General features: G+C 51.1%; 11 protein-coding genes across 11 annotated transcripts; 8 read left to right on the top strand and 3 right to left on the bottom strand.

Moving 5' to 3' along the window:
• Window positions 1-125: 125 nt before the first annotated feature.
• On the top strand, window positions 126-1214 carry PV05_00022 (uncharacterized protein; the record flags this gene model as incomplete). Its single annotated transcript, XM_013464881.1, has 3 exons — window positions 126-590; window positions 636-695; window positions 750-1214. 3 exons carry the CDS (start codon window positions 126-128, stop codon window positions 1212-1214), a joined length of 990 nt encoding a protein of 329 aa, XP_013320335.1.
• A 68-nt stretch (window positions 1215-1282) lies between these two features.
• Window positions 1283-3228, bottom strand: PV05_00021 (uncharacterized protein; the record flags this gene model as incomplete). The annotated part of the gene is made up of 5 exons (XM_013464880.1): window positions 1283-1498; window positions 1549-1697; window positions 1872-2010; window positions 2058-2827; window positions 2877-3228. The coding sequence occupies 5 exons, from the start codon at window positions 3226-3228 to the stop codon at window positions 1283-1285; spliced, it is 1626 nt and encodes a 541-aa protein (XP_013320334.1).
• A 439-nt stretch (window positions 3229-3667) lies between these two features.
• PV05_00020 (uncharacterized protein) lies at window positions 3668-5761 on the top strand (the record flags this gene model as incomplete). The annotated part of the gene is made up of 9 exons (XM_013464879.1): window positions 3668-3785; window positions 3842-4071; window positions 4125-4233; window positions 4285-4505; window positions 4554-4689; window positions 4744-4928; window positions 4978-5346; window positions 5393-5420; window positions 5487-5761. The coding sequence occupies 9 exons, from the start codon at window positions 3668-3670 to the stop codon at window positions 5759-5761; spliced, it is 1671 nt and encodes a 556-aa protein (XP_013320333.1).
• A 936-nt stretch (window positions 5762-6697) lies between these two features.
• PV05_00019 (uncharacterized protein) lies at window positions 6698-7600 on the top strand (the record flags this gene model as incomplete). The annotated part of the gene is made up of 2 exons (XM_013464878.1): window positions 6698-6823; window positions 6893-7600. 2 exons carry the CDS (start codon window positions 6698-6700, stop codon window positions 7598-7600), a joined length of 834 nt encoding a protein of 277 aa, XP_013320332.1.
• A 1149-nt stretch (window positions 7601-8749) lies between these two features.
• On the top strand, window positions 8750-9292 carry PV05_00018 (uncharacterized protein; the record flags this gene model as incomplete). Its single annotated transcript, XM_013464877.1, has 1 exon — window positions 8750-9292. One exon carries the CDS (start codon window positions 8750-8752, stop codon window positions 9290-9292), a length of 543 nt encoding a protein of 180 aa, XP_013320331.1.
• Window positions 9293-9909: 617 nt separating this feature from the next.
• Window positions 9910-11379, top strand: PV05_00017 (uncharacterized protein; the record flags this gene model as incomplete). Its single annotated transcript, XM_013464876.1, has 4 exons — window positions 9910-10085; window positions 10128-10545; window positions 10622-10938; window positions 11067-11379. 4 exons carry the CDS (start codon window positions 9910-9912, stop codon window positions 11377-11379), a joined length of 1224 nt encoding a protein of 407 aa, XP_013320330.1.
• A 924-nt stretch (window positions 11380-12303) lies between these two features.
• PV05_00016 (uncharacterized protein) lies at window positions 12304-14203 on the top strand (the record flags this gene model as incomplete). The annotated part of the gene is made up of 2 exons (XM_013464875.1): window positions 12304-12815; window positions 12886-14203. The coding sequence occupies 2 exons, from the start codon at window positions 12304-12306 to the stop codon at window positions 14201-14203; spliced, it is 1830 nt and encodes a 609-aa protein (XP_013320329.1).
• A 382-nt stretch (window positions 14204-14585) lies between these two features.
• Window positions 14586-15535, bottom strand: PV05_00015 (uncharacterized protein; the record flags this gene model as incomplete). The annotated part of the gene is made up of 2 exons (XM_013464874.1): window positions 14586-15111; window positions 15195-15535. The coding sequence occupies 2 exons, from the start codon at window positions 15533-15535 to the stop codon at window positions 14586-14588; spliced, it is 867 nt and encodes a 288-aa protein (XP_013320328.1).
• Window positions 15536-15823: 288 nt separating this feature from the next.
• On the top strand, window positions 15824-16997 carry PV05_00014 (uncharacterized protein; the record flags this gene model as incomplete). The annotated part of the gene is made up of 2 exons (XM_013464873.1): window positions 15824-15853; window positions 15963-16997. 2 exons carry the CDS (start codon window positions 15824-15826, stop codon window positions 16995-16997), a joined length of 1065 nt encoding a protein of 354 aa, XP_013320327.1.
• An 86-nt stretch (window positions 16998-17083) lies between these two features.
• PV05_00013 (uncharacterized protein) lies at window positions 17084-20503 on the bottom strand. Its single transcript, XM_013464872.1, has 12 exons — window positions 20079-20503; window positions 19895-20023; window positions 19807-19826; window positions 19502-19690; window positions 19433-19451; window positions 19191-19385; window positions 18834-19129; window positions 18571-18777; window positions 18021-18520; window positions 17844-17944; window positions 17539-17762; window positions 17084-17456 (listed from the first exon to the last, which is right to left on the bottom strand). Exons 1-12 carry the CDS (start codon window positions 20176-20178, stop codon window positions 17364-17366), a joined length of 2073 nt encoding a protein of 690 aa, XP_013320326.1. The 5' UTR covers window positions 20179-20503; the 3' UTR covers window positions 17084-17363.
• Window positions 20504-20729: 226 nt separating this feature from the next.
• PV05_00012 (uncharacterized protein) lies at window positions 20730-23470 on the top strand. The gene is made up of 5 exons (XM_013464871.1): window positions 20730-21831; window positions 21879-22653; window positions 22715-22796; window positions 22867-23149; window positions 23223-23470. The coding sequence occupies exons 1-5, from the start codon at window positions 21029-21031 to the stop codon at window positions 23377-23379; spliced, it is 2100 nt and encodes a 699-aa protein (XP_013320325.1). The 5' UTR covers window positions 20730-21028; the 3' UTR covers window positions 23380-23470.
• The last annotated feature ends 5 nt before the right edge of the window (window positions 23471-23475 follow it).

Genomic DNA, 23475 nt, shown 5'->3' with positions numbered 1-23475 from the left:
TTTGTCGGGCTTGGCCTACTCTGCACAAGTTGCTCTTGCTTCGGACCTCACCTTCTCTACCTTTATGAATATGATCGGTTTGCCCCTGGCTTCGAAGGCGGTCGGGTCTTCGATCCTGTGCAATGATGTGGATGGTCTGGGGTCGGACTCCGCCGTCGATGACTGGAAATTGGAGATTCATTGAATGCACGCTCGGGATATCAGCCGGTGAAATGCCACATGCGGCAATCACCGACCTCCTTGGACTGCTCCCGAGCTGCAGCAAGCCACATGAAGTAACGCGTGACCCCTCAGGCTATTCTTGGGAATGCAGTCGGCGATCAGAAGAAAGACCTTACCAGAGTCCTGAAATTATCACGCAACAGGATATACAGATGACTATGGAAGGACGGTACCGGTACATTACCGTCGAACGACAAGGAAGTGATGGGATATATGTTATCACACTTCGCAAGCCTCCAGAAAATCGACTGGATGTCGCGTGCTGCCAGGAGTTGATACGAGCATATCACAGCATCCAACAACTTCTCGGCTTAGACTCTGAAGGGGCTGTGATCCTACGGGGTCAAGACGCAAAATTCTTCTGCACTGTTTGTCAACCATTGACTTGATTGTCTTCGCTAATTGTCCTCAAGGGTCTTGATCTTGACGAACGCGAGCGAAACATCTTTTCATCCAGCGACGGGTTTTATCCGGTAAGTGGATGCGATCCTAGTCAGGATGAGTTTACTGACATGGGTCTCTGTCAGTTGCTGGCCACTGTGCTGGACTTCCCGTTTCCCACGATCGCCCTGATCACTGGCCATGTGTTCGGCGGCGCATGTCTTCTAACATTGGCCCACGACTACAGAGTCATGAATGCTAACAGAGGCTTTTGGCAAATGCCTCCGGTCAATGCAGGCCTTCATCATGACGGGATGGGGTCATTAGTCCGGTCAAAATTGGCTCCCAAGGTGGCGAGGAAGGTACTCCTCGAGGCACATAAGTACACCGGCAAAACCGCCCTCGAAGATGGGATTGTGGACTCTGTCGCAGACCCAGACAAGATGTTCGGCGTGGCTCTTGAACTTGCCGAAAAATGGAAAGGCAAAGCAAAAATGGGCGTCTACGGTCTCCTTCGTAATGAGCTATGGGGTCAGGCGCTCACGGCATACCGCCAGAACAGTTATGTGCACCATAAAGAAACAGCAAGAGAGCCGAAGGTCAAGCTGTGAATATCTGCAAGCGATAGAGAGTACTATCTTCCAATTGGTCTTGAAGATCATACCAACGTACAAGACAATTATAGCTTGCTATTCGTCTTCCCTGACTTCCATTTCTGCACTTCTGGGTGACCTTCCGGCGGGAACAGCTCTTTCACAAGCACTTTCTTGATGACCTTCCCCGTTGCATTCTTCTTCAATCCGTCAACAACTCGCAACAACGTCGGCGTCTTGTATCCTGCAAGGTTGTCTTTCAAGTCCGCCCTCAGCTTTTCCAATGTCAACGACTTCAGGCACTGTGAACACGTTAGCATTCGTTGGCACAAACTTTGGGATGGCCAATCACTTCAGGCTTCAGCACAATCGCTGCAGCGACTCTCTGTCCAAACTCCTCGTCATCAACACCGACAACCATAACTTCCGAAACATATTCTAAGCCCAAAATCTCTCTCTCTATGTCTAACGCGGACAGCTTGTACCCACCCGACTTGATAACTGCGGTCGAGTCGTTAGCAACATTCTCTGCAGGGCAAAGACAGGCACTTGCTGTCTATAGATGCTCTTCCCAAAATAAAATAATGTCTTCCCTCTCGGCGTGCGATATCTCCGGTTTTGAAATAACCATTCTCGTCCATTGAATTCTTGGTAGCCTCTCGATCGTAAAGATACCTGCCGTGTCAGCTGTGAGAGCAGAAGAACCCAGCGACACATACTTCGAGAACATGATGGGACTTCTGGTCAAGATCTCGCCCTCATCGCCATTCGACAGATACAGGTCGGTTCCAGCCGCCCTCTCGCCAACCGAGCCCTTAAGATAGTCAGTAACATTTAGCAGCCACAACTGAGGAGACTTACATCGGGAACACCTTTAGCCCACGGCGTGACGGTGAAGCCGTTGGCAAATTCTGTTCCCCCATAGCGAGTGAGGATCGATCGGCCGTTCCTGAGTTTCGTCCACTTCTGCTGCAGTGGTCGAGGAAGAGCTGACGTGCCGCAAAGCATGGCTCGAAACCCGTTGGCACCCTTTTTGTAGGCGTCCAATTGATCCGGTGGCAATTTCGACAGATGTTGTTCGTAGTATGCCATTAGCCTCATGTAAATGGTGGGAACTCCGCTGAAGTAGGTCAAGCCACCCTGCCGTATCCGTTCCCATGTCCATGGGACGTCGAAAGATCCACTTCTAAACTCGATATGTCCACCAACCCACAGGAATGGGAGAAGGGTCACTGTGATACCGGTAGCGTGATGTACAGGGAGGGTGTGCAGGACGACGTCGCCTTCCCGAATCCCATGCTGATCTCCAAAGCCGATAGCTACATCGATGAGAAAGCCTCGACGTTTGACAGCACCTTTGGGAGGGCCGGTGGTGCCAGATGTAAAGATGACCAAGCCCGACCGATTGAGATCCAAATAGGGGTCTGAAGAAACCAGAAATTGGTCCGGGTCCAGACAGGGCTGCATAACATGTGGTGTGATCTCAATGAACCTATATTGAGGCTGCCCTGAACTTTGCATCCATCTCTCCAGGCTTTGGCCTAGCGCAACACTACGTTTGGCGGTGATTACAGCCACCGCCCGAGATTTGGTGGCAAAGTAAGATGCCTCTTTAACGGGTAAATCTGGTGCTGCAGTAGTTTGTTAGTCAATGAACCAAGTAGGGGATGAGCAACCAACATATCGGCACAGTCACAGCCCCCAGTGCTATCAACGCGAGAAAGGCAACCGTGAACTCATACCCGGCAGGCCCAAGCAGATTGACAAAGACTTCTTCGTCTCGATCCAGTCTCGCAACAACCTCGGGGCTGAGACTCGAGCGCAGCACGTTCCTCAGATTGAGTACATCCGTCAAAAATTGTGCATAGTTGGCAGTGTAGCCGAATGTCAAGTCTGTGACGGCAATCAAATCCGTCTTGTAGGAAAGCCTCACAAGGCGGCTGAAGAAATAGAAGTTGGGAAAGACATTTGGTCCTTGATGTCTTCGCACGAAGTGTATCCTGTCCTCTGGGTCCGTGGGTGTGGTCGACATCGTGGGCAATGCTCCTGTCTGCAACAGTAATCTCCCAAGTCATGCAAACCGCATCAAGATATGTAGCATGTGTGCCTTCTCTCCGTCGGATCCAAAGATCTACCCGACTACGGAGAGAGCATGCTGGTTCAATCGCATTAGAGAAAGCTGAGAACGGCCACTTGCTGGTTGCGATTCTTACCTCATCAAGAAGGACCGAGCCTTTTTCGCCGAAAGGAGGGATTCATGCAGTCTTTTCTCCGCGTTCTCCTCACAGGGACCTTAGCGGACCAATTGGGAAGCATACACCCTTGTGACTCGGCTCTCACATGTGGGACCCCATGGGGATATCATATCTGTCTTTTCAGGCACCGTTCTCGAAGGATCCGCACCCTGTCTTATTCTCTCCTCTCTGCTCTTATCAGTAACCAAGCAGATAGGCACGAGGACGAGTTCAAAGATGTTAGGGTTTACCTCCTTCAGCGAGACCAGGACAGCCGTGGAGGCTGAAGGCATCTATATCGGGGGCTGGTCCATCCGGCGCGCGATGTGGCCAAAGACTGTGGACGGAAAACATGGTAAGCACGTCCCCAGTCCTATGAAGACGACCCATGATCATGCTAATATCCTTCAGACAGTAGCCAAGACCGGGTCGAGCATGTTGCTGCTATCCAGGACTGGGATGCGGCCGAAGAAGCAGCCCTGGTCAGAAAGCTCGACTGTCGCGTTCTTTTGCCATGCTGTATCGTCTACTTCCTTGCTTACCTCGACCGCGCGAATATGGGCTTTGTCAACATCATGCATGCGGGCACAGAAGATAGTTTTGAGGAGAGCTTGCACCTGAAAGGTACAGATTTCAACTGGGTATGTCCGACTTTTACCGGCATACTGTTAAGCGATACCAACAAGTTCTGCAGGCCGTGTCAATCACCTACTTCATGGTGACTGTGCTACTCATGCCTTCGAACCTTTTGATGAAGCGATATGGCGCGAAAAAGTACTTCCCAGTGATTATGGTTCTTTTTGGTACGATTGCCAGCATCTCTTTCTGTGACCGAGGCAGCTGACCAAGGAAAGGCACCATTGTCATGACGATATCCGCCGTGAAGAATGTCGATGGTCTCCTGGCAGCTCGTTTCTTCCTCGGTATTCCCGAAGCAGGTGTCGTGCCAACGACCATCATGTACTTCAGCTTCTGGTACAAGCCTACCGAACGAGCGTTGCGAATAGGAATTTTCCACGCAGCAAATGCTCTTGCCTCTGGCGTTGGTGGCTTCCTCGCCGTGGGTATTGACAAGGTTGGTCCGTGGATTTCCCTGCTTCTGATTTGTAACTGACAGTAGCAGCTTGATGGAAGAGCCGGATTGGAGAGTTGGCGTTGGCTCTTTATTATCGAGGGTCTCCTTCCAATCGTCATGGCTCTACCGGTGTACTTTCTGCTCTTGACATTTCCAGAGACATCGACAGCACTATCAGACCGAGGTAAGGCGGCGACCAAGCAGCACTCTAGCTACTGAACCACTGACCGCTTCCCAGAACGTCACATTGCCATCAACAGGTTTGGTCGGGGCTCCACACGCAGTACCGACGTGACATGGGAGTGGCGAGCCTTCTATGCAGTCATGAAACGCCCGTCTACGTATGTTTTTTTCGTGTCGTACATCTGCCTCCTGATTGTCGCCGTGGCTCTTGGAACATTCCTACCAACGATTCTCAAAGTGGTATTTCCCTCTTTCCAGTTGCTATCGGATCAACAGCTAATGTCGGAAGTTTGCGAAATTCTCAAGCACAAAAGCGAACGAGTATACGTCTGCTGTCTACTTCGCTGCCATTGTGTGCTATGCCGTATGGTCATGGCACTCTGACTGGACCAGAGAGAGGATCTGGCATTATATCATTCCAGCGCTTGGCGCCATACCTTGTTTTGCAGTATGGACCTATGTGGGAGTCCATCAGAGCTTCGGCAGTATCAAGCCTATTTCGCTCTACGGTCTTGCATTCCTCGGAAATCTTGTGTCGATTGCACAACCGGCTGCTCTAAGCTACAGAAGCGCCACTCTCTACGGAGCAGCTGAACAGGCCGTGGGTGGTGCAATTGCAATTGCATCTCTGTCGATTGCCAGCATTATTGGCCCCCAAGTAAGTACCGTAGGCCGCAATTCGTGACCTTGGCTGACTTGCCTAGATTTTTCCAAGTGCAGATGCGCCATGGTGTGAGTATCATGTTCTCACTCTTGCTTTGTCGTACGCTTTGAATCAAGCTGACTGGTGAGTTGCAGACGTTCCTGGCTTTTCTGCTGCTTGCTCGACTATTGCTTTTACCATCATCTCGTTCGCTTCTCTGCCAGTCTGGCTGCTTTTGGAAGCGAAGTCTCGAAAGAAGAAGACTGACCATGCAATGCCTCTTCGGGCAATGGAGGATGCCGAGCATGCTATGGTTTCGGCAGCTGCCCTAGAGCGACTTCACGAGCAGAACACGATGGAGAACAAAGTCGATGTTGAGACTCCAAAGCACGTCGAAACAATACCTATGGAACCTTCGACCAAGCACTAGGGCTGGTGGGAGTAAAAGCACAGCAGGTCTCACTGAGTGAATTTAATGCTCCACTCTGCAACTTGCGTGCAGGCGCTGGAGGCGGTCGGTTCGAAGCATTTGGTGTTGTTGTTCTTCTTGAGCTTACAGGCAGAGAACAAATTGCTTTTTGGGGGCGATTTCGATAGTAGATACGATGGTAGTGCTATTGAATTATGAAATCGGTTGTACTACATACGTAGGCTACTACCGAAAATTAAATTAGTCTTGAATGTGAGGTACAGTATTCGTCTCGATTTTTAGACTGCTTTCTCTTCTTCTTCGTGCCAAGTTAAGAGACATGCCAGCAACCAATTTTGACACCTTCCAACAGGGAGACGAAGGTGATTGTGATTCCCAATACGAGCAGCTTTCCAGACTTCTCGTACATCAACCAGGAGATCAGCGTCGAGGACCCGCAGGTGCACGACTTCATGAAAGCTTCAGGATGCACATGCACGCACGAAGGTCCTTGAAAGCAAGCAAGCTAAGTCGTTCCGAAACAACGACAAGTCTGCCTAATGGGATGCCATTGTCTTGCCATGGAAGGGGCTTCGAGTGTGGGCGAGAACCGGGTACCTTACGACTATTGTCCAAGCCCCGCAGCGTCTGAATCGCGGATGTCTTTCATATCCGACCTCTTACATTCGGGACATCACAACGCTAAATATATATTCCACAAACAATCATGCCGTTGTTCAGGGACTCGGATCAATGCCCTATTCGATTAGAGTGAGAGGGCCACGACATCAGCGTCCCAGCGATAAAAGGCCGAATCTCTCCCAGGCCTTGGCTCCTACTCTGGATGGTCTACCTCCTTAACGACAGACTCAACCCTAGCGACTTGTCTCATCTTACGCCGCTGAAGAAGCATATACTGAACATTCCTCCAAGGCCAGCTCCATCTTTTGGACCATAATGGATCTCTTGCCGCGAGGGAACGACGCCCTCAACGTCAATCCTTCGACCGGAGTGGACCTCGTTCTTTCGACAAACGGATCTGACTGGCTTTGGGCAGTCACAGCCGTCTACATACTCAGTTTCGTAAGTCTTTTTACCCGCTCGCCCTCGAATGCTCTTACTTACAAAGCTTACTGACACTTCTTCGTGTAGTTTGCCTGCTTGGTCCCATCCTTCACTGCACCCGAGAGCAAAAGGATTTTCAATTACACTCTGTCCATGGCCCTTTTGGTCGGCGCGGTGACCTATTTCGCTCAAGCTTCTAACCTGGGGTGGAGCGCCGTCGAGCAGGCCAACCAACTTTCCCGCCAGCTCTCCTACGCACGGTACATCAACTGGGTCGTCTCATTCCCGGCTCTGGTCTTGTCCCTTGGTCTGTTGTCAGGAATCTCCTGGACCACAATAGTCCTGAACATTGTTTGCTCATGGTTCTGGGTTCTCTGCTATCTCACTGCCGCCTACACCACCACCAACTACAAGTGGGGCTTTTTCGCTTTCGGCACCTTCGCCTATGTGATTCTTGCAATGAGCACCATCAACGAAAGTCGTGAGTCGGCTCAAGTCCTTGGCATCGGTCGTGACTATATCATCCTGGCTAGTTGGGTGAACCTGATATGGCTGCTTTATCCTGTCGCCTTCGGCTTGAGTGACGGAGGTCATGTCCTTGGAGTCACTAGTGGTTTCATCTTCTTTGGGACCTTGGACGTGCTTCTTCTACCGGTGGCAAGTGTCGGTTTCTTGGTTCTATCATGCAACTGGGATTTTGCGGCTCTGCAACTCGACGTCAGTGAATACCGCGGCGTCCGGCATGGCAAGGTCTTGCCGGAGAAGGGCCGTGCCTCTGCTGCACATGAACGCTGAAGTCTCAAGCCAGGGCCGATGTAGAAGCTTAAGTCATCCGTGTTTTCGACGTTACGGTTGTATATCTCATAACTGGAGCTTTGGTGGACCCTTTTGCTGGGGGATCAGGAATACTGTTATGCAGTTGCTTGGTGACATGTATGGAAAGTCTCTTTCTTACCAAGGGTAAATGGGGGACTATCATAAACGGGGCAGGGGCATATAGATAGGCCAGGGATATTTCATTCGTTCTAATGGTGGCGTAGGACATGTGTATGCAGTACAGTTCGGGTCTGAGAAATTTGGTCTTGAAGTAGTCGCCTTCCAGCAATGGACTCAGATTCCAGACAGGTGACAATGTACCTGGGCCTTCCTTCCGAAGCTCTGGCTGACCCCATTTCCAAGGCCAGGTGTGCCTTCAACGAATGCCTCATTCCGCTGCCATGTGCGGGCGCAACTTGTTACAAGGGCAACAACACGAAATTCCTGGGTCTACCGAGATGATACGTTGGATTGGAAAGGATGTCCTCCATTTCCGAGTGCGAGATCCATTGCTCTTGGTTGCGCATGTAGTGGACCAAGAAATCGTCAGCTACTTTTGCGAGAACAGGACGGAGGTTTGGCTAAGCCTTGCACGCCTCGACAGTAACGATACTTTGCCGTGCAAGGAATGGGCTTTTGGTGCGGCGCCATACATGAGCCATTCGTTACCGGAACACACTTCTCCAGGGCGCGCGACTTCAATTACCGCCGGATGGATGGCCAGCCAAATCTGTGATGGGTAAGCTGCCAATACTGATAACCCGGTCAACGTGGACGATAGGTACTGGGAACATTGTTCCAGACGCCTCCGTGGGCCGAACGGATTTTCAGGTGATGTTCATAGCCGGATGCCATTCCATATCAGGTCGGCAAGAATCAAGCATGCAATGTGGATACCGAAGATCAGGCCGAGCCGAACGTATCGAGGATAGTGGGATACATTCCCACCCTTAATCGCAACAAGATCCTCCGTGCAGCTACGCCAGCCGAGTACCCTCCGCCTGTGCACAACCTTGCACGTATTCAACCCTCATTAACCTGTCGAGGCCGAAAGCTCGAGGAAGAAATCAGCATAAAGCAAGGCATGGATTATTGCTCTATCACGTTCCAGTGAAATCTTCAATAGAAATGTCGAATCGAAACAGTCTCCGCACTATTGCCCGGTTCGTGACAGGCCACAACAACGCTGACGGTACGTCTGTGTTCCAGACAGACGTAGATAGCAACCCGCCTGTCAGAGCGCTCCCCGATGGCATGCAAATCTTCGATTGCTACATGACGCAAGGTTTTCCCGTCGACGTGGCCACTGGAAGCGATCTTCGCGTATACGAGCGGCTCATTCAGAACCCTCCCGGGATCGTGGTCCCCAATGGATCTGCAGCCAGGGTTGTCGACATCCCACCGGCATATACTTCACCCATGCATCGCAGCATGAGTCTGAACTACAACTTTGTCATCGAAGGCGAGGTGGAAGTCCTTCTGGACTCAGGTGAAACAAGATCTTTGAAGCGAGGAGATGTGTTGGTTCAGCGCGCCATCAATCATGCGTGGAGAAATACGAGTGAGACGGAGTGGGCGAGGATTACGGCTGTTGTGTTGCCAGTGCAAGGCATTCATCTTGGAGGCAAGGGATTGGAAACATCGAAAGGAAACGAGGGCCAGCTGGGGTAACAAGACGCGTGAATGGTAGATAGGCTTGCACAGCTTGCAGAGTTGACTGACAGATAGTGTACGTGGAGACAGTTTTGCATCTAGGGTAGCTTAAGTGCCTGATGCATCTGTTTCTTTATCTTATACGGTGTGAACTTATGAGACCGCTTAACGACTAATTGAATGCCGGCAAGTTGTTGGCATTATTATGTCATGTCGTAGCTACGGATATCCTTGCGCTCTTCCCTCGAGTCCAGAGTTCGAAGAGCTTGAATGCCCGGCCGCTAAGTAAACACACGATGCTTGGGCTGGCAACTGCCGGATTTCTGGGGAAGCCAAGATCTCCCCGGCTTGCTTGCTCACCTGTATCTCCACATGTTCATCATGCCACGGATACTCTGGTCCCTATGATCAGCCCGTCCAAACTAGAGGTCCATAGCGTTGCCGAACCAGAGTGGCAGCGTCTTGGACCGCTTTCTTACAAACTGCTCGTGCCAAAGACTAGATGGTGAAGCTTCGGCAGCTTATGCTTTATAGCTAAAAGCCCTTCACATCCTGGATCTTGAGAGCGAGACTTGATCACCTTGTGGTGAGCCGCGTCGTATTAGTATCCAGGGAGACTTACGACAATCTTCAGAATGACACAACCCAATATTAGAAAAGTGATTGTCGTGGGTGCCGGGCCTGTCGGGCTTCTCACAGCTCTGATGCTGGGTCAGAAAGGAATTCCTGTCGATGTGTTAGAAGCCAATGACCAGGTCAACAGCTCTCCTCGCGGACTCGCTTACGGTCCTGCTGCGGTGAGGTATAGAAGGTTCATTGGTTTGAATGTGGACTTACTGACAAACCTACGTAGAGTCCTGCACCGAGCCGGCATACTGGAGAAGACCATTGAAAAAGGATTTAGTGCAGGTAGTGTGGCATGGAGAAAGCCTGACGGAGCATTGATCATTGACCTTGACCGTCTGGACATACCTGTAGAGGGTCTGCCACATAGCGTCATCTTACCTGTCGGCTCGTTATCTGGATTGCTCGTGCAAGAGACCCAAAACTACCCGAGCATCACTGTCCATTGGAATCATCGAGTTACTGGAGTTGGCCAAGACAGTGTCAAGTCCTGGGTCCAAGTCCAGGACACATCATCAGGAACTTCAACTACGATGGAGGCCGACTTTGTCGTCGGCTGCGACGGAGGCACCAGTGCCGTGAGAAAGTCGCTGTCTGGAGGTAGCTTCCCTGGATATACCTGGCCCATGCAGTTGATTGCCGTAAATGTGAGTACTCAAGCACTTGCCCTTGTGACTACCTTATGATCAAGACATGGAGAGGATTGCTGACTCTTGTGAACAGGCATCCATCGACTTTGACAGATTGGGATTTAGTGACGCCCAATGGGTCATTCATCCCGAACACTGGTTTGTCATTGCCAGGATCAACAAGCAAGGAATGTGGCGTATTGTTTATGGCGAGACTCCTGGTCTGTCGATCGACGAGGTCCGGACTCGTCTGACTGACAAGTTTCGCAAACACCTCCCAGGCATGCCAGAGCCCGACCAGTATACGTTGCATAATGTCACGCCCTATTCGATTCATCAGAGATGTGCTGAGAAGATGCGAGTGGGAAGGGTAATGTTGGCAGGAGATGCTGCACACCTTAACAATCCCATGTAAGTTTCTGTATACCAGATAAGGATCCCCTTGGCACAGTGAGGTCTCTTGCACAGGAAGTCTGTCTGCCTCAATGCGAGTGATATTTGCTTATCTATAGTTCCGCCGCTGATGTGGGAAATTACAGGGGTGGACTGGGCCTCACAACAGGCGTTGCGGACGTAGGTAGTCTGATCGACTGCCTTTACGGCATCCACGACGGACTAGCATCCTACCGTATCCTTGACAAGTACGATGAGATGCGTCGGCAGATCTTCCTGAACGGAACGGATGTTATTTCCACCGAAAACTTCAAACGCATCATGCAAGATGCTGAAGGAGTCGCGCAAAGAGATCCAGTTCTGCAGCTTCTGGCCCAAGCGAAAACAGACTCCAATATTGCTGCGTCTTTGGCAAAGGCACGTAAACCCCTTTCCCCTTTACAGCATTTCCTGCAATAATGAGGTCTGACGCACGACTACTTAGCATGAGTTGAGCATCGGTTGTGATATGACTCAGTTCTACGATCTGAAACCAGTGAATGGTACTTTAGCCAAAGCTGATTGATCCAGCTGGCGGTGACTGCGAAGCTTCTGGGTGTTGAGGCTTAACCGAACGTCGGGTTCTGACAGCTGCTGGATATACTGTTTAAAAGCACAAGCAATGAAGCTAATATTCTCGAGCCTCATGTCCGTATCAGCAGTACTTTACCACAAAAGGCATGCTATTTCCATGGTCAAAGGCTGCCGGAAACCTCTGGTTCTCGAATACAAATTGATTTGCCAGCTTTCTGAAGCCTTCGATGGTGTCCTCAACAAGGTTGCAATTCCCAACAGCTTCCATAGGATGCAAGAAACATTCCAAGCCGCTGGGTGTGCCAGCGTCTTGACGGTCGGCCTTTCTCAACACTGTCCCACAGCTTAAGTACTCGACACTTGGCCACTGTCCAGATCATTTTTCTCCTAGGAAGCAGCTCTCGGTTCGGAAAAGAGGACTGGGAGGCCAAGTCAATACGGAAAATGACAGTCCAGTTGTACGACAGGGGCGGGCTCCAAGGAACTGATCTATTCCGACCCTGAAAGGTTTGGCTTCCGGACTCTTGGAAGACCCTTTTATCTCGGTTTCATGTAATAGGAGAAATGGGATGCACTAGGCCTGCGGAGTCAGTGACCTTTCTTGTTGTCCCTGATTAGTGTACTAACCCAGTGGGACTCCCTAGAAGATGGAGAGTCCGGGGAAACTAGACTCCAGCTTTGTCTCGATTCGGTCGGTTCAAAGCTGGAGTTCCGGCCTATATATTCCGGCCTATATATTCCGGCCGTCTCTCCCCTACTCAATCCCTGACACAGATCCAAAATAGCAAGATACATAGCCAGCATATCAACATGGGCGCAGAAATTGTGCAACAGGAGAATATTGAGGGAATCTCGCCTGTAGGAGAGCAAAAACCTGCTAGAGGCAAGATAGGTGAGGAGGTGCTTGACCCTCATATTCACGATGACCATGGTGACCCTCACCGAGCCGCACTCGACGATGTGGACGCAGAAGGCAAAGTCAAAGCCACGACCTGGGGGGCTGTCTTTTTCCTTGGTATCACATTCATCTCGTCTCTCAGCTTCACCTTGAATTCCTTTGCCTCGATCGCGACATTGGTGGCAATGGAACTTCAGGGTAACCTCAACAACGTGAACTGGGTTGCTGGCGGGTTCTCTTTGGGCGGAAGTGTCGCTTTTGCCCTTGCCGGTGGGTTCAGCGACTACCTCGGCCGAAAAGACATCATTGTCACTGGGCAAATCTTCTTGCTGATCGGTCACTTGGTTGGAGCCACGGCGCAGACTTTCAATCAGATCATCGCCGCTATGACTATTCTAGGAGTCGGGACTGGAATGACCTTTGTGTAAGTCTCCTGATAGCCCTCATACCTGTGCTGGGATGACCTGGAATGCTGATCTTGTTTGCCTTCACAGCATCTACGCAGGTATTTCAGAGATTCTGCCCAATAAGTGGCGATCGTTCGGCATCGCCACCACGGAGATCAATCTGGCTGTGTTGGGCACGTTCGGCCCTCTAATGGGTCGTGGCCTTGCCGAAAACGCTACATGGCGATGGCTTTTCATCCTGGGTGAGATCGCTGGTCTCATCGCCATCGTAGGCACGGTCATCTTCTACCGGCCTCCACGTCGCATTTTCCAGGATCGCACAAAACGTCAAGTCCTCTACGAGCTGGACTACCTTGGCATCTTCCTCTACACAGCCGGAGTGACAGTGTTTCTTCTTGGTTTGGGCTGGCCGGGCACTCAGTATCCCTGGCGAAGCGCCGCTGTCATTGCGCCATTGACCATCGGCGGCGTCCTATTCCTGTGCACTTTCGCCTGGGACTTCTCAGGTCGAGCGGCCAGGCCACTTTTCCCATACCGGCTGTTTCGCAAATTCGAAGAGTTTACTTCCCTCGTCATCGTCATGTTCTCCTCTGGTCTTGCACACATAGCCTTGACTACATTCGTGCCTCAACAGATTGCCTACGTCTTCACATCCAACCCTATTACCGCCGGTTGGTACAATGTTCCCTCCGGCGTGGGAGGTCTCATTGGAGGGGCTCTCTTGGGCTCCCTGGTTCCACGGATCAAACATATCCCTCTACAGCTTCTGGTCGCCAACGCTATTCAAGCACTCGGTTGCGGACTCTTGGCCTTGATCACTCCGGACCGCACTGCTGGAGGCCTGGTCATACAAGGGATTGCAAACATTTCGTTTCCCTGGACCATCGTTATTGGTTACAGCACGGTGGGGCTGCATGTGCCTCAGCGCGATATTGGTCTCTCATACGGGCTGCTGGGCGCGGTTCGCTACCTGGGCGGAGCGGTAGGCAGTACCATTTTCAACACGGTGCTCACTGCCAGAGTCCCAAAAGCCGTCCCAAAGAAGGTCGCTGAGGCAGTCATACCCTTGGGCTACCCGGTGGCTGACGTGGGCAAGCTGATTGCAGCTATCTCATCTAGGAAAGCCTCCAATGTGGCTAGCATTCCTGGTGAAGTCGTGGCCGCTGCGAGGGAGGCGATTCGCTGGGGATACAGCGAGGCTTTCAGCTACGTCTGGTATGCCTCTATACCTTTCTTCGTCATCGCTTGTGTTGCTTCTCTCTTCGTACTGGATCCTTCACCATACTTCACAAACCATACTGCCGTTGAGGTGGATGACAAAGGAATTGCAGGCGGTCTGAGACATGGTCATCATCCCGACAAGGGCACCGCCCAGGAACTTCAGAAGCTTGAGACTCATGCGTGAGCGGAGGCTCGCGTTCAGGGCAAGAACAGAGGTGAAGCAGTAGGTGTTTTCGGGGTATCAGAACTGCCAGAAGGTTGGCGACAGTGGCAAGTTGAATTTAGTAATCTCATAACATCAACCGGCTTGCTGAAACAGGTTGAGCTCACTGCGTGCCTGGAGAAGCCAATATCGTGTATGTAAAGAATCTGACAAGCTCTGGAGCATCAAAACACTTGACTGTTCTCGTGGTAGAGACTTATCATTTGGTGCCTCACCAACACGCAACGATTCTGTATGATTACCTATCCATTTTCCACGTTTTGGTAACGCTGTCTGACGCAGACTCGATTTGTTTGCAACATTTCCGGCTCAGTTATAGACCAGTGTCAATAGTTTCCTCATCTCACGTCGCAGACTGCCCAGTCTTCTCTTTGTACGCCTCTGCCACTGCCAGAACGCCGGTCTCCCTCACAAATTTACCGCCTCGGCGCTCTGGTGGATGATGAAATATCAATTCGTCCCCGTTTCCCTCCACTGTCTCGCCTGTCATCCCTTTCTGGACCCAGTCCTCATAACCAACGTCGGCTAGGTCAGCCAGAGTATCAAAACATCGAAGGATGGTGCTCATTGGTGTGATTTGGTCAGGAGGCAGTTTGCTCACTAAGCCAGCAGGTAGGCCTGGAGTGTCCACAATAGCAGGACAGACCGCGTTGATGCGTATGTTGACCTTGGAAGCCGCTCCATTTCTTGCAAGAGCCCGGACAAGCCCAACGAGAGCGTGTTTACTGCCCGTGTATTGCGGCAGGATGGGGATAGGGAATATACCTCCCCCAGAGGATGTAATGATTATCTTTCCGCCGAGCTTGGGCTTGCCGGCCTCTGTGCTTGGGACAGTCAAGTAGTGTGCAGCAAGCTTGATGCCATAGTACCTGCGAGATACGTTGATCAGCGACTCAAGAGCACTTCAGGGATGTATCATCGAATGTAATTGTGTTTGATGGGCAATGCTTACGTTCCCGTAACATTCACGTCAAATGGTCTAGTGTTTGGCTGCGATGGTGGCTTATTCACATCGTTGGAGAGTGTATTGAATATGTCGTCTCGATCGTCGACGCCGGCGTTGAGCGCAACAAAATCTAAACGCTTGGTCCACGCGTAGGCTTGCTTGAACATATCGGCTTGTTCCTGCCAGGAGGCTATGTTGGTCTGAATGAATATCGTATCGGGATTAGACACTTTTGGCGCATTTATGTCGGCAATGACGACCCTCCATTTAATAGAGACGAGGTGTTGTACCAGTGCCTCACCTATACCGGATGAGCCGCCAGTGACGATTGCTGTAGGAGGAGTCATGGTAACAATGAATGCCAGATGGACGAGAGAAGCGACTCTGGCTCTCCAACTAAGAAGTTCAAGAGATACAATCAATAGCTTGGTTTTCTGAGGAAGCAAAAGAGGAAGCCTGGCGACGGTGATTTCGTTCTGGGGGTTCCGTTCGCCTTGTATTTTGGCCCAGACATCTGCGCAGAGAGCTTCCTAGGAGTCTAGAAGATTTTGCACGGTCACTCGCAAAGCACATTGTCTGTTAGATGGGCCGAATGTATTGGGAAATGCCGACGGAAGATGCGGCCCTACCTCCCCATGGATTCTCTATCGGTGGCCCCGAACATGGTATTGCAACCTAGCGAGGCCTCTACTGGAGATTTGTACTTGTATTTCACTCTGCAGCTGCCAGCTGCCACTCGGTACTTCGCTAAGTAGATTAATCGCCAATTGCTAGAAATCTCCTACCATGACCCCACCGCTCATTGCGCTCGAGGAGCACTTCTATTCTCGAGCGGTATTCGACTCGTTCGATAACGACATGAAAACAGGCATTTCTAAATGGCCAGGAGCACTCGACAGACTCTTCGATGCTGGTGATCTCCGCCTCAAGGAGATGGACAACGGCAAAGTGGTCCTTCAAGTTATCTCGCATTGCGCCGCGGACAATCCATCGCCCGAGGTCTGTAGGGCAGGCAACGATCAGCTGGCTGAAGAGATACGCAAGTCTGAAGAGACCAGAAAGCGCTTTGCCGGCTTTGCAGTTCTGCCCATGTCAGATCCCGGGGCTGCAGCGACCGAGTTGGAGCGGACGGTCAAAGAGCATGGCTTCGTGGGCGCGCTGGTCGATCATAAGGCTGGCAACAAATTTTGTGACGGGGACGAGTACGATGTTCTCTGGCAGAAACTGCAAGACCTGGACGTTCCGATCTACCTTCACCCTGCGTGGCCAACGAGAGAACTCCTCCAAACATCGTACGCTGGGAACTATCCGCCTCGTTCGATGACCGTGATAGGAGGAGCAATGTGGGGCTGGCACAGCGAGGTCGGTGTCCATGTACTTCGACTACATGCCGCAAGAGTGTTTGATAAGTTCCCCAAGTTGAAGATAATTCTGGGTCATTTTGGAGAGATGATGCCGTTCATGTTGCAGAGGATCGTAGATCAGGAAAGCATTATGGGCAAGCGAGATCGGCCCTTTGGGCAGGTGTGGAATGAGAACATCTGGATCACCACTTCCGCTGCATACAGTGTTGATCCGATGCGTTGCATCCTGGCCAACACCAAGATCGAGAGGATCATGTACAGCATTGATTACCCCTTTACAACGAACGAACGTGGCCTCAAATTCTTTCAAGACCTCGAGAAAAGTGGCCTTGTCAACGAGAAAGAGCTCGAACTTATCGCGTATAAGAACGCCGAGAATCTTTTGGGTGTCAAGGCACAGCCAGCAAAGCAGGTCAATGGTAATGGGACGAGTCACAACGCTTGAGTAACCCTCATGTCCGACTGGCTACTAGCATGTCTGTTGTCTTGGACGTATTTCGTGTTACCAATGAAAGTATTATGTGACTCAGACGATGTTTTATATTTGCACGATCCGCATTCTCTTATGCATATGCTACATCGCATGGAACCAAGTGTCACAAGATATGGGCAATGGCAAGTCCGGCATCAGACGTCGGTTAAGATTCTTTGGGTGTCCATGACGGATGATCCCCCGCAGAGTCTAGCATATACACAATTGAATGATAAGATATCCCCCAGCATGAGCTTTGGATTTCCAGGGGTTGTGAGTCGCCTTTTGCCCAGTTCAACACCACTTCTGTTTCACTAACACTGCTTTGACCAAACCAAACTAAAACATCATGACATCGGATTCCTCGAACGGAATGAGAGTGCTCCACGACTCAAGATCTTCGGTCGGAAGTGATCCAAAGAAGTCGCTTTCCTGTAGAGGACTGTATCAGTACTTTTCACTTTGGAGAGGGGTAGCACAGCGAAAAGAGCCTCAATTCGATGAAGCAACTCACGTAGAATGGAAGAGTGCTTGTGTCGTCAAAGTCCACAGGATCGATCATCAAGTTTGCAGTTGGAGAAGTCTGGTCACCTGCTCGTTCTCGGTTGTTCATTTGGCTCTGGGATTCCTCATGTTCCACAGCAAGGCGGGCAAAGTTGCACATATCTCTCACGAAAACGCGCGACAATTCGAGACCAGTCACAAATTCCAGGTTGGAGAAGTATCCGAAGGCAATGTCTAAATAGAACTTTCGTCAGTCGTTGTGTCCTTGCCGCGTACTGAACCACACTCGACCCATGGTTGAATGTGTACACGTACCCAAAAGTACTAGGTCCGACGGAACAGTAGACATTTTTGTGTCTTGTAAAATGTGAACGAAGAGGTTCATGAAACAGTACACGGGCGTGTACCGTGCAATTCTGTACGAGAGTTAACGTTTGTCAGAAGGTAACGCTCGATCCACCGAGCAAGACAAGGAGCACAGAGGAGCCTTACAAGGCAGAGCAATTACAGTCAATTTGGACCTGTCTGGTAGCCAGAATAGCAGAACGTGAGGCATGGGCAACTTCGTTACGTGAAGCCTCCACTTGGCAAGCAGCAGCTGCATTGTCTGCCAAGTAAGTGGATATTCCTGACCAAGGATAAGTCAAAGGAGTATTGACGTCTAGCACCAGACAGAAGTAATGCGCCTGAAGAGATTGGGCCTCACGTAGCGTAAGGCCGGCTGGTAATTCGGAAGCGTCGAGTGCGCCGTCCAGGCACATTCTCTGCTGCACTGAGCACTTGAAATCTGCGAGGTCCTTCCTCAACTTGCGGACTGTTTTGATCAGTTGTTCAGTCGTTTGTCGGAGAGCGCGTGCGCTTGAAAGGCGCTTCTTAGCAGTGGAAGCTAGCTGCATCATCTTGATAAGCGTGTGACAGTAAAAGGTATCGCTCGACCGTCCGTTGAGTGCACTGAGTGGCACCTGGCAGCTTATCTCGTCATCGTCCATGATCTATGAAAGGTCAACAGAAATAAGTTGAATATCACGATGAGGAGACATACCGACGGGCGACCAGAACGGGAGCAAATGTGTTTCTCCAGACAGTAAATGGCCCAGAACATCCAGTTTCTATGCGTGACTTCATGTGGAGAGAGTTTCCAGGAATGAGAAGGCTGTCTATGTAGTCCCTTCGAGCACGCAAGTCGCATGGCGTCTGTACACAAAGTATACTGTAGAGATATCTTACCTATGCCCTCACTGAAGTATGCCTATGAGAAATTCAGGTCGGCGGCGAAAACATAGAGAAAAAAAACCAAACACTTACCATCAGTATAAGAGCCTGCACACTCATCAGGGATGTATGCAAGAAAAAGGTCTCAGTATGCACAGAGAGTGCATTTTCGAAAAAGGCCCACGAGGCTTGCAAAGTCTCGCGAAAGGGTTTTGTCTTGGAAAGAACAATTCGACACCCGTGCGCCCAAACGACGTTGCATAACGCGTACCAGGCCTTATCGTCTGTGACAGGGTTATGCGTGCCATTGAAATGCGCGCGAAGACGGCCCTCAAACAGAGTGCGCTCTACCACGCCAAAGGAACGGTCCAGTCCCTCTTCAAAGTAAGCTGAACCACAGTGTCACGCATCAGCTCAATCTGGACTGGATGACGCTGGGGAAAGACTTGCCGTTAGTGTATTGCCATGCAACTTCTGGACAAGGGTCAGGTTCTCGAGAAAACGACAATGTGCCGCTCATTTTGAGCATTCGAGCCGAATCTAAAACAAGACGCTTCACCGTGCTGGAGTAGTCTGACAATTTGACTTTGGAAGTCACCCATTCCACTCCAGGCTGAGAGCAGAAAGACAGCATACACCGCGGGCCTGTCATCTATCATTTCCAAATTCTACATTGGCTGGTTTCGACTCACCGTAGTATTCGAGATTGAGCTAGGCGAACAACTCAGCATAAAGCAGAGAATCTGGGGTGATTAGCCTACCGTGTCTGTGGCATAGAGACTGTTATCCTCTTGCCCAACATCATGATTGTCAAAGACATCGATCGATGGCTCACACTCCTCTTCTGGCGCTTCGATCGGACACTCAGGCTGCTGAGGAATAAAGATAAGTGGTTGTGAAGGTGAAATGCTGAAGTTCGCCTGATTTGCAGGAGGGTCCGCCACATAGTCCTGCAGCCCATCAGTCTACACTCGGAAGCATACTCTAAGCAATTGCTGCTACGACATTGGTTGTCGGTGGCGAGGTTCGAGGGACTGCCTCGATGGGATGTGTCCTCAATACTTACGCTCGTCTCAGAAAAAGCGTCTGGATATTCCGGTTAGTCGCCAGTATGGATGACGTGAGGTACGGTCAGGGTCAATGTTTTGGCGTACTGGAGCTTTGGTGTCCAACTATGCGCTCATCAGGCTTCCTACTACCCTGGACGCGTGGACGCCTTCGAGGCGTGACGACACATTCTTCGGCACGATCCTGACAGTTCGCGCATGGTGTGTTGCCATTACCTGGAGGAAAGTTGAGCACGACTGGACTCTTGAAGTCTGCATATTGTGGACATACACCTGATCTTCTTGGCCCTACAGTGATTGCAAGCCACGGACCGCCGAGTCTTAGCCGCCATCGGGACAAGGTTGAGTCGAGCTTGGAATTCCGACGCCATGGTTCAGAAGCCGGTCAAGGAAATGCGTGCCTTTGCTCGTTGGTACGAGCAATTTGAGCGTGACTGAAGAGCGTCAGGGCTAACGGGCTGAACCAAACGAGACGTTGAAGGCCGAGAACGGGCTCTGGCACCCTTTGTCCGGGCTTCGCAAGTTTATCTCGTGGTCTTTGGTGCTATGCCTATTCCTTTCGGCAATACGGACAAGTGCCTCAGATCAAGACTGTGCTTAAAATCTCGGAGTAGCTTCTACCCGTCGGCTAATGCAACTCCGGTGACACGTCGAAATCCACCTGCAGGCGGAGCAGATTCCTCAGTCGTCAGTAAGCTTGGGCCTTCTTCTTCCCTGATAGTTCTTTAGTTCATGAAATTTCTGCGCGATACATCCAGTACTCCCCCGCACCTTGCGCATCATGGCCAAAGATCTGCCGTATTGCCATTTCTTTCAGAAATTAGTTGATTGGCTGCAGAAATGCTCCTCACGTGCGCGCTAAGGTACCCCATGCACCCCATGCTTTACGGCACTTTCAAGTCGATCACAACCGTGGAGTTTTACCAATTCCAGCAATAAAACCTGCATTTCGCCGAAGGGCTACGAAATTCCGAGCATACGAGTACCACTTCGATGTGTGACGGCCAGTACGTTAGTCTCATGATGGACTTCCCTATGTTGCGAGGGTGTCCTAGGACGCACCAGACCGTTCATCGGCCCCCGAACCCATTGACGGTCACCCACAAATACCTCCACGTTCGAGCAGCCATATCCAGTTCTATCCCCTTGTTGCTCACGACAGATCTGGTGCAGCTCGGGTGAGAGATCAATTGACTCCATTGAAGTCCAACTAAGGACAGCATGGCAGCTCCCTCAGACTTCACTCGCAGGCTAAAGCCCGCTCCGCCTGACGGAGCAACCACGATAAACCAGGAGCGTGAACAATCCGACGTTGATGCTGACCAGCTTGGCCAATATCTCCACGGCAAGATATACCTCCAAAGACAGCAACGAATACTGGCCATCATCATCAAAGAGAAACTCTTCGACAAGTCCCAGCAAGCGAATCTATCACGACCAGATCGCTACAAATTGGGTCTGGCCAGAGGAAAGCGTTTACGTCAATTGCAGGACTTCCATGGCTGGGACGATGAAGATTTCCTGATGGCCGAATATCTGGTGGATGATGTTCAGCCTTACCACCTGCACATCTCGCTGTTTACCGCTGCAATAAGAGAGCAATCCAACGACGAGCAGCGAGAGTATTGGATGCCAAAGGTGGCCTCGTGGGAGATCGTTGGTGCATACGCACAGACCGAGCTGGGCCATGGGAGCAACGTGCGTGGCATCGAGACACAAGCTCGCTGGGATCCTCAATCTCAGCAGTTTATCCTCCACAGTCCGTACCTTACAGCAAGCAAATGGTGGAATGGGACGTTGGGCAGGACGGCCACTCACGCTGTAGTGATTGCGCAGTTGATGCTCCCTGAAGGATCTGACGGATCAGATGTCAAGTACAAGTCCCATGGACCACATCCATTCATCGTCCAGGTCCGGGACATGAGAACACATCAACCACCGAATTCCATCATCGTTGGTGACATTGGACCCAAATACGGCTATGCTCCGATGGACAACGCGTACATGCTGTTCGACCATCATAGGCGAGTTATTTCCCCAGCATATTCGCGGATTCTGCTAACGTCGGCAGAATTCCACATAGCGCTCTCCTGTCAAGATATTCGAAACTCGATCCTCACACGGGCGCATACACCAAGTCGAAAAATCCCAGCTCTCTCTACGGACAACTGACAAGAGGCCGCTCAGTGATCGCAATGCATGCTCGTCTGGTCCTGGCCAGGGCCGTGACAGTCGCCGTCCGCTATTTATCCATACGGCGGCAATTCCATGATCGCGATAATCCGGACAAAGAAGGCACGGAGACATCGGTCCTGGACTATCCAACGGTCCAGATCCGCATCTTGCCGTTGCTTGCGACCACCTTCGCACTCCATTTCAGTGGTCTAGCCATGCGCCAACTTTACGAGCGGACCAGGAACAGCAGTGCATCGGACGGCGACCGGGTTTCCGAGAATGCCGACCTAGCGACACTGACAGAGCTCCACAGTACTTCTGCTGGACTCAAAAGTCTCACCACGGAGCTGGCTGCGAACGGCATTGAAACATGTCGGCGAGCCATGGGTGGGCATGGCTACGGCGGCGGCACAGGTCTGGTCCAGCTCAACGCAGATTACCTTTCCAAGCCCACGGTCGAGGGTGACAATTGGATGATCACCCAGCAGGTGGCGCAATATCTGATCAAGAAGGTTAAGGAGCGAGCCCATTCCTTGAAGAGTCAAGCTCTCAACAAGACAGAGGAACACCTCAAGGACTATTTGTACAGTCGTGTCAGAGAACCCAAATTCAGAGTCCTTGAAGATAACGAGGCCATCGTACAGGCTTTCAATTGGCGTATGTCATGGTTGGTAAGTTGTCTGGTACTTTGGGATGAAGTCCTGCCTGGCTCGCTGACACGTGTTCCTCAAGGCTTTCCGAGCGTACGATGCGCGAGAAGTTCTGGGAAGGCCGTGGAATAGTCTTCTCATAGAATTCCACAAATTGAGTCGAGGCAAGTGTTGATTTGCCGGATCCCTGCAGCTTTTCGTCTGGTCATGGCTGACTCCTATTGCTCCCTTCAGCCTATTCACAAGCGATGCTTGTCTCGAACTTCTACGCCGCCATCTCTTCGTCGACAATGGGGCCCCTAGCACCGACAACGCGAAGAGCCCTGACCGACCTATTCCGCCTTTTCGCCTTGCACACAATGGATACGGAGGCACGTGAGTTCCAGAACTCGGGCGCCGTAAGCTCGGACACCTTGGACCAGCTATCGGACACAGTTTTGGCACTCATGTCCAAGATCAGGCCGCACGCGGTCAAGCTCGTGGATGCATGGGCCTTACCAGATTACCTGTTGGATAGGTGAGATCAAGCTAATTCCTTCCCCAGAAATCCAAACACTTGAACAAACCTGACGCTCCGGAATTCTCAATAGTGCATTAGGTCGCTACGACGGACGAGTCTACGAAGACCTCTTCCATCGCGCACATGTGTTGAACCCTCTGAACAAAGTGACGTTCAACCCAGACTATCGTAGCAATGAGATCGTCATGGGAAGTGGAGATGCAGGCCGAATTCAAGCGAAGCTGTAGGCGCGCACAGACTGAGACCTGGGATGATCTGCAGATATTTCACGTTGCACGGCGATTTCATGCAAGCATTTTTCGCAGACAATTTGTAAGCATTTG

Source organism: Exophiala xenobiotica (assembly GCF_000835505.1).
Source record: "Exophiala xenobiotica strain CBS 118157 unplaced genomic scaffold supercont1.1, whole genome shotgun sequence".
Lineage (NCBI taxonomy): Eukaryota > Fungi > Ascomycota > Eurotiomycetes > Chaetothyriales > Herpotrichiellaceae > Exophiala > Exophiala xenobiotica.
This window is presented reverse-complemented; position numbering and strand designations above follow the sequence as displayed.